At 36.9% G+C, this 9,408-nt stretch overlaps 1 protein-coding gene across 1 annotated transcript in view; it reads left to right on the forward strand.

Moving 5' to 3' along the window:
* C11H10orf67 (chromosome 11 C10orf67 homolog) overlaps positions 1 to 9,076 on the forward strand; it is a 78,163-nt gene extending 69,087 nt beyond the window's left edge. Inside the window, exons 13-14 of the mRNA XM_055087790.1 lie at positions 3,253 to 3,340; positions 8,407 to 9,076. Coding sequence (XP_054943765.1) covers positions 3,253 to 3,340; positions 8,407 to 8,442 — 124 coding nt within the window. The 3' untranslated portion in view covers positions 8,443 to 9,076. The remainder of the gene's footprint in view (positions 1 to 3,252; positions 3,341 to 8,406) is intronic.
* Positions 9,077 to 9,408: the final 332 nt, after the last annotated feature.

Below are 9,408 nucleotides of genomic sequence, written 5' to 3' on the forward strand. Positions count from 1 at the left end.
TTGCAAATACTTTCTCCCATTCTGAGGGTTGCCTTTTGGTCTTGTTTATGGTATCTTTTTCTGTGCAAAAGCTTTTAAGTTTCATTAGGTCCCATTTGTTTATTTTTGTTTTTATTTCCATTTCTCTAGGAGATGGGTCAAAAAGGATCTTGCTGTGATTTATGTCATAGAGTGTTCTGCCTATGTTTTCCTCTAAGAGTTTGATAGTGTCTGGCCTTACATTTAGGTCTTTAACCCATTTTGAGTTTATTCTTGTGTGTGGTGTTAGGGAGTGTTCTAATTTCATACTTTTACATGTAGCTGTCCAGTTTTCCCAGCACCACTTATTGAAGAGGCTGTCTTTTCTCCACTGTATATCCTTCCCTCCTTTATCAAAGATAAGGTGACCATATGTGTGTGGGTTTCTCTCTGGGCTTTCTATCCTGTTCCATTGATCTATATTTCTGTTTTTGTGCCAGGGTTAAGAAGGAATCAGATCAGATCAACAAAAACTGGGAAAAGAAATTCTTAATTCTCAGGAACAGGTATAGTGTGGTGATATATACAAATTCTATTTATAAAAATACAACTCATCGTCTTTTAAGGAAATTGGGAGCTTTGCATTTTTCTGTATATATTAATTAATATGAAATGCCCTCACATACCTCTTTCAAGAGATGCAAAATAACTGACCTAAAAAAGAAGAGTAGTCAAAGTCACTTCAAAGAAAAACTAATTCAAAACTCTGTTTTATTCCTGATCTCAGTGTTTCAAATTTAAATCATCGACAGGATAGACAGACTCTCTTGATACCTGGTTTAATCGGACCTACACAGTCATCTCCCGCCATAGGGCTATTAAAACATTTCCGTTCATTTGCACATGATAATATTTATCTTCAGATATAGAGACCTGAATGAGTGAGGGAGCACGCCATGTGATTACCTGGAAGAGACTTCCTGGTGAAGGAACATCACGTGCAAAGGTCCTGGGGTGGGGGTTTGCTTGTGTGTTCAAGGACAGTGAGGAAGCCAGGTGGCTGGAGAGACGTGAGCAGGGATGAGTGGTATAAGAGCTCAGTGAGGTAGAACATTTGGGGTTTTGCTCTGAGATGGGAAATCACTAGAAGCTTTGTTTTTAATTGACAAGAAAATTTTCTCTTTTACATGCCTACTGGGTCATTACCACACCTAATAAAGTTAGCAATATAAATCCTTTAGTACTACTTATTGACCAAATCATATTCAAATTCCTTGATTATCTCAAGGGAATCTTTTACAGTTGTTTGTTTAAATCGGGATTCACGGTAGGTGGACCACTGCATTTGGGTGTTATATCCTTTAAATCTCTTTTTTTTTTTTCTATGATGGTCCCACTTATGTCCCCGTTCTTTCCAACCCACTGATTTGCTAGAGAAATATGCTCATTTGTTATGTAGACTGTCCCCCATTCTGGATTTGACTGATTGTTTATGTGCATGTGTGTATGTATGTGTGGTGTCATCTAACATGTTCTTCTATCTATGTATCTTACAAACTGATCTTTAAATCCAGAGAGCTGATTAGACTCAGGTTCAATATTTTAGGTAAGACTACTTCACTCGAACTACTGTGTAATTCCTCTGCATCACATCATAGGGCACATAGTGTCCGACTATATTGTTTTAATCAAGTGTTATCAGGCTAATTCATGTATTTTAAGGTTCATCACTGACCTTTCTCCAAATAATTTTAACATCCATCAATGATCACAAACCATGATCCAGGATTTCATTAGGGTTGCAAATTGGTGATACCTTAATTTTATCTTTCCTTCTGCATTTCTTAGCTAAATTCTATTAAAGAAAAAAAAAGTTTTCCCCACTGGTTACCCTGCAATATAGTTTCAGACAAGATAAGGCAAGATAAATGCTTGATCCCCTTTATTTATCAATATTCGGAATAATGAGTTGGTACCCTAAAACCTCACTGGAGAGTCTTGAACTGAGGAAAGACCCAATGATCTGATGTCTTAAAAGAATTATGACTTGTGTTGATAAAAGGCCATAGGGAAGCCAAAGGAAAAGCAGGGAGAAAAGTTAAGAGCTCCAGAAAGAATAATTCCCTCTTAGGCAAAACATGATGGTGATTTGCCTGGGATGGGAGACCTGGAGCTGTTGAGAAATCATTAAATTGGGCATATTTTGAAAGTAGGATGTATTGAAAGATTGGAGATAAGGTGGGAAAGAAAGAAGTCAAGGATGACTGTGAAAGGATTTTACCTAAACAACGGGAAAGATGGAGTTGCCTTCAACTGAAACAAGCAAGCACATTTTGGAGGGAAATCAGTTTTGATATGTTAATTTTAAGGTGCCTTTAGTCACTTAAGCGTAGAGGTCTAGTGGCAGTGATGAGTATATGAGTCTGGAGTTCAGAAGAAAGTTTAGGCTGGGGGCATAAATTTGGGATGCATTAGTATAGATGGTATTTAAAGCCATGGGATTAAATGAGATCCACTAAGAATGAGTGTTGGAGAAAAATAGAGAGATACAAGGATTGAGTTCTAATATTTGGTAATAACTGACTTTCAGATGCTTTTTTTTTGATCTGATGTTTTCCCTCTAAAGGATGTCCCTCTCTTGTGAACTCTTTTCATCTTTTGCTTTCTTGTTGGCTTGTGAAATTTATTTGTGTATTCTTATTTTTAATTCCTTATCTATCAATTTTAGATGTTACAAATACCTTTTCCCAGTCTATGAACTTTGTGTATGCTGACCTTTATTGTACAGAAATTCTTAATTTTTATCCATCAATATTTTTGCTTTAGGTGTGTTTAGAAAGTCTTTCTCCATCTCCACTAAAATATTCTCCCACGTTTTTAGACAAGCCTTCTTGATTTACCTCTCATATTTAGGTCTTTACTCCAGTCCTTTCCAGATTGGGTTGTGGTGCCACTTTGGTCACATACTATGTTCTAGTACATTCCCGAATCTGTTTCAGTGTTCCTATTCTAGTCCATTTATTTTTCCTTTCCAAACTGTTTTTAGACTATGATTTTTGTGGTATATGTTAATATCTAGTATGGCTACTCCCTCCTATTTGCTTTTCAGGGCTGGAAAATACATAATTTTAAAAATCAAAGAGTGATAAGTTCATCCTAATATTTTTAAATGTTTACTTGTACCTCCTTGCTCTTACACTGAACATTCTAGTTTCTAATCCCAAGAACATAATACCGATTGGCTCTTTCCTATAATTTCTGTTCATTTTAATTCCACTGCTTCTTTTATTTCAGCTTTCACGTGCTTAAGAATGAGATGTTCACAAGGCACACATTGTTCCGTCAGTTTTTAGTGCTGGCTGACACGTCCTTCAATTATGTTGTAAGTACATACTGGCTAGATGCTCTTTGTCTCTTTGATGATACCTGTAACGTGTCTTTCTGAAGTTAACATTTTTTGAACCCCTGACATTAGAGGCTCTGGAGATAGTACATGAGTCACTCTGCTGAATGCTGATGGCCTAAGACAGAGTGTCTGAACCCCAAGAGCTCTCTCCAGTGTGAGACATAGACGTGTAAACAAACTGTTACCACGCAGTATGGTTGAGCTATGATGGAGGCAAGTGAAAATTTCAGAGGAGCGGGGGGACTCATTCCCCCGGGAGGCATTTATCAACCTGACCAGCTGTGCGCGTGGATGGAAGTAGGAACTATCACAGCTCAAGATCCAAGTATCCAGTCACTTCCAAATGGAAAAAGGAGGTAAAAGAATCTGTTCCTAGTACCAAGCCATTCGTTTTCACACTAGAAGTCACCTGTAGATACAGCCCAATCCTAAAATAGGCTTTTTTTGGAAATTGAAGTATAGTTGATTTACAATGTTGTGTTAGTTTCTGGTGTACAGCAAAGTGATTCAGTTTTTTATATATATATATATATACGCACACATATATACACACATATATATACACATATACATATACACACACACATATATATACATAATGATTCAGTTTTTTATATATATATATATACGCACACATATATATACACACATATATATACACATATACATATACACACACACATATATATACATAATATATATATGTTCTTTTTCAGATTCTTTTCCATTATAGGTTTTTACAAGATATTGAATATAGTTCCCTATGTTTTACAGTAGGTCCTTGTTGTTTATCTATTTTATATATACTAGTGTGTATCTGTTTAGTCCCAAACTCCTAATTTATCCCTTTCCTTTTCCCCCTTTGGTAACCATAAATTTGTTTTCTGTGTCTGTGAGCCTATATCTGTTTTGTAAATACGTTCATTTGTATTATTTTTTTAGATTCCACATATAAGTGATATCATATGATATAAAATAGACTATTTTTAAAACTCTTTACATAATGTTTTCACTTGGGAGTTGTAGTTGTAAAGGCAAATGATGACCAGTGTAGAAAGATAATCAATAAATTGCAAACAGTCAGTAACAACGTAGTATAAATGCTATTGAGAAACTGCTACAAAGCTAAGTGTTCTGAGGACAAGTCAGGTTTGTGGAAAAAGTCACAAGAAATATAAATTTTGGTTTCCTGCTTCAAGAGGCTTACAATCTAAAATCTCTTTTTAAAATTTTTTCCACAATTTTCACTTTAAGACAATTTTCTAACTCCAAGTTGCTGCAAGAGGTCAAAGAACTTAAGAACATTGGCAAGATAATATTATTTCTAATTTTTAACTAAATTTACATAGTAATATGAACCTTGCTGAGGGTTTTAATAATTGACTCCCCTGAAATGTTCCAAAACTGGTCTACATAGATGGGAATATATTAAGTCTCTTTCTTCTCCTTTTGGTTTTTTCTCTTCTCAACTGAAGGTTACAACTTTAATTGGAGTAATCCTCATTTTAGATATTTAATCAGATGGACAAATAAGATATTGGAGGACCCAGGAGAATGCTGTGCTACTCAAAAAGCAGGCTTTTTAAGGATTATCTGGTAAAATTTTCTGGTCCAAATTTGAATTGTCCAGGCTATATGAAACAGACTTCTAAAATCTCAAAATTATTCCAGTCCAAGCATAGTAATAGATCCAGTTTTTTTCTTGAGAAAAATCTTGGCCCTGCCTCAGATGTTCATGCAATCTATCTTCCTATGGAGGAGAGATGGACTCTATCTAGTCGAGAATACATCTGTGTGCCACTACTTATTTGGGATTCAGGCTCATGAATCCTTATCTATATAGCTACACAGTATATATGCACTCAAGACACTCATCAAAGTGGACAGCAAATATTTAAGAAAAATAGACAGAGAGAGGGAAGGGGAGAGAGTGATGAGTGAATCAGTGAATGAACTTTGGGTAAACTAACATTCTCCCTTGGTTCCCTATACTCTAGTCACTTGTCCATTCACAGATATTTGAGTACAAATATGTACCAAGCAGCATGCTTGGGTTGCAAATGTCATCTCCCAGTTTGTGGACAAGGTTTTGGTATCTTTTCATAAATAAATGTTCTTAATCTCAGTGTTAGTTTAATAATCTTTTCCTTTTTGCCTTTATATTTTTTTCTGTCTTTAGGAAAACCTTACCTAACCTTTAATCAAAAATATATTCTTCTCTAATGTATGCAAATGTCAGATCACTATGTCGTACACCTGAAACTAACATAATTTTGTCAACTATATTTTAATAATTTAAAAAAACCTGAAAAACAAAAAATATTTTCTTCTCTATAAACTTAAAATTTTTTTCTTGTTTTGCCTTTCATATTTAGAGGTTTAATCCGCCTCGAATTGATATTAGTGTATAGCACGGTAGACATCTGATTTCATTTTCTTTTAATATAGATAATCAGCAGATCTAACACCATTTATTAAAAAGTCTTTCTTCTCCCCTGATATATAATTCCACCCGTTATATATTAGAGTAACAGCTCATATATGTATGAGTCTGTTTCTGTCTATTGTGTCCTGCTGTTCTATTTGTCTAGTCTCGCATCAGTGTGACACTGATTTAATATCTATACCTTTATTATAAATCTTTTTCTGATAAAACAAATACTCCTGCCCTGATGTTCTTCAAGAATGCCTTGGCTTCATTGGATCTTTACATTTCCATGTAAAATTTAGAATCAGATTGTCAATATTCACAGTATAAAAAAAACCTATAAGAAACAAATTAAAAATTCTGTTGGGATTTTGATTAGAAGTGCATTAAGTCTATAGATCAGTTTGGGCACAGTTGGCACCTTTTAGGTGCTGAATCGTCTAATCCATAAACAAGTTATAGCTTTTGTTGACAATATTATGTTAGTTTGCATTTTATCTCCGCCGGTTCTTTTCCAGAGACTTTTGTCAGTAGTTTCTAGAGTTTGTATATTCTTATACTCTGTTGTTGGGGAAAAACAAGCTTAATGAAGTTTTCATCTAGATCTCATAATAGGTCATTTTTTAAAGAATATAGTTCTGATTTCAGGATACTGTTTCTTTAACCGACTCTACAGTTTTTTCATAGTCCCTGTTTTATTTACTCTTCTCTCTCATCCTTGACAGGGTGAGGTGTGTTGAAACCCAGTGTTATCAACTGCATTCTCTTGTGTGTTGCTCAAATCTCCCTTTACATTTCAGCTGGAAGGCAGGTTGATATGCACAGCCCCTATTTCAGACCCCAACTTCAGCAGGATTTTACCTTTTTCAGCCCTGTCAGAGAGGTTGTATTTTCTTCTACACCCACGGTATGGAACAATGGAGTACATTGGAACTTAAATTCTCAGCAGTCGTGCATTTAACACTGGCTTCTTTTACCATCTTTATGAAAGACTTGAAGGCAGTGAGGGAAGAACCATATGTATATTTAAAAGAGTTTTCTAGACAGGGAGGGAAAGGACCATCGGAAGACTCTAAGACAGAAGTGTACCTGGCATGTTTGAGAAACAACAAAACATCCAGTGTGGCTAGAGCAGAGTGAACGAGGAGAGAACAGGAATAATATGGTTAAAGGGGTGATAGGACTTCGATTTTTTTTCTATCACTCTTGAGTAAAATTGGGAGCCTTTTAGAGTTTTCAGCAGAGCAGTAAGACAATCTCACTTAACATTTTAAAGGGACAACTCTGGCAGCTATGGAGGCCAGGGACAGGGAAAGAAGCAGATTAGGAAGCTATTGAAGTGATGCTGGTAAGAGATGGTGTGGCTTGGACCACCTTAGGAGAGCAGATGGGCAAAACGGGGCCGACACATGCCTGGAGTACTATGTAGTACTCTGCGGTGCTAGATTTTATGTATATGTAGCAAAACGGACGGACCTTAAAAGCACAGTACTTAGTGAAATTACTTTGTACATAGTCCTTAGTGAAAGCAGTGGAACACACGAGATATGCTGTTTTTCACCCTGAATCTAAGATGTGCTCAACGTTGGTTCAAGATTTTATAAGACTCTAAAAGAGAAAAAGTGCTGCCAATCATACTGTGACACTCCATCTATTGTCAGATGCATCCTGATTTTAGGGATGTTAAAATATCAGAAGGCTATGCCTTAGAATCAAAATAGGATGTCACGTAATACCACTAGCACAAATTAAAGTACATGCACAAAATTACATATTTTTGCAAGAACGTATTCAAATGAAAAATACAAATAAATATTTAAATGGTTTATTTGGTGAGAGGAACAAAAACAGAGTGGGAGCAGGCTGTGGGGAAATAGAAAAATGCGTGCAAATACACTTACTTGTATGTGTGTATACACACATACAAACCAGCAAGAGAGAAGCCTTGAGTAGGGAGAACGTCACATAAATTTCCAGGGTGCATCCGTGGACCTCAGACCTCTTTTTGATAATCATGCTTGGTGTACTTTTGGTCCTTTTCAGCTGTGCATTTTTTTTCGCGAACCCGGCCCCCCTGCATCGGCAGGCGGACGCGCAACCACCGCGCCACCAGGGAAGCCCCCAACACCTGTGCATTTTTAACGTCATGATTTACTTTGCAGTATACGATGTTGGTGGCAATTCTGCTTGTGTGCTACTGCTTCTGAACTCCTGGAAGAGACGCTTTTGTTTTTTCACTCTTCAGTTCCTGGGAACCAGGACCATCACTGTGTAGCTTCCAGGAGTTGAGTGGTGCTGGGGATGACCCGGTGGTACCTGACCAGTTACAAGCCGTAAATCCCATGTGGCATAGGGATAATCAAAAGGAAGTAGAGTCAGAAGAGACATTAAGGAAAACATTTTTCTTGAATTTTCTCTCAAAGGAGCCTGAATTAGGAAGGGGTCTATTCCTTGGGTTTAAAGGAAAGGATTTCCCCAGCCATATTTGAGCAAATAAGTTAGGAGCATGATTTTCATATCTCAGTTAACTAAGGACTGAAAAACATTCTACATCCATTTGAGCTGGTCATTATTTCCCCTGGATAACGCGGTACATACCGTTTGTGTCTTTCAGAAAGTTAAACCTTTATTTGTGCAAAATCCAAAGTGAAATTGGTAACAGCATCGACATCTTCTGCAAATGTTTATCCTGCATCTTCGGTAGGGAGATTATTTTTTCCCTATTTAACATTTAATCAGTCAGTATTATTCAGCCTCAGTAATGAAATGGTTTGGTTTACCTACAGATAGACAACAGGTATGTCGACCTAGACAGGGATCACATATCTCTCCCTCCTTCACCAAGAGGTAAGAATCCTTATTGTTGGAGAAATGGTTCACGCAGGATGGGTAATTAAGATTAATAATGCTTTTCTTTGTTGTCCTGAGATGTTTGGTTTCTGGGTGAATGCATAACTTTTTTCAGCCAATTTCTTAAATTAATAGACATGATAAATAAAAGCATGTTAATATGTATTTCTGAATATTGATCTCTGCTAACTGAAAATGAATTGAGTCACACTTCAAAACCAGGAACTGTCTCAGTTGGAATCCTGTTTCTTTTTAATTAAACTGCCAACAAACCTGAAGCTCCTGTTATATCCCTGTTTTTCCAATTTAATACTTAGAAGAAAAGGACAACTATTTACAGCATCCTTTATCTCCCATCAGTCCTTGTGTGGCCTCAAATTGGACTCTTTTGGAGGTGGAAGTACATTTTGTCCACACGTTTCTGTAAGTCTTTAGGAAACAACCATGCTTGCTTTTCTCTAATAAACAAGTTGGATTAACGAAATGCAACATTATTTGAATTATTGATGGTAATCAAAGGGTGTCAGTAATTTCTGTTTTTCATGTCTGGGAATCTTTAAAAGTAGACTTTTTTTTTTTTTTTTTTTTTTTTTTTTTTTGTGGTACGCGGGCCTCGCACTGCTGTGGCCTCTCCCGTTGCGGAGCACAGGCTCCGGACGCGCAGGCCCAGCGGCCATGGCTCACGGGCCCAGCCGCTCCGCGGCATGCGGGATCCTCCCGGACCGGGGCACGAGCCCGCGTCCCCTGCATCGGCAGGCGGACTCTC

Source organism: Physeter macrocephalus, chromosome 11 (genome assembly GCF_002837175.3).
Source record: "Physeter macrocephalus isolate SW-GA chromosome 11, ASM283717v5, whole genome shotgun sequence".
NCBI classification, from domain to species: domain Eukaryota; kingdom Metazoa; phylum Chordata; class Mammalia; order Artiodactyla; family Physeteridae; genus Physeter; species Physeter macrocephalus.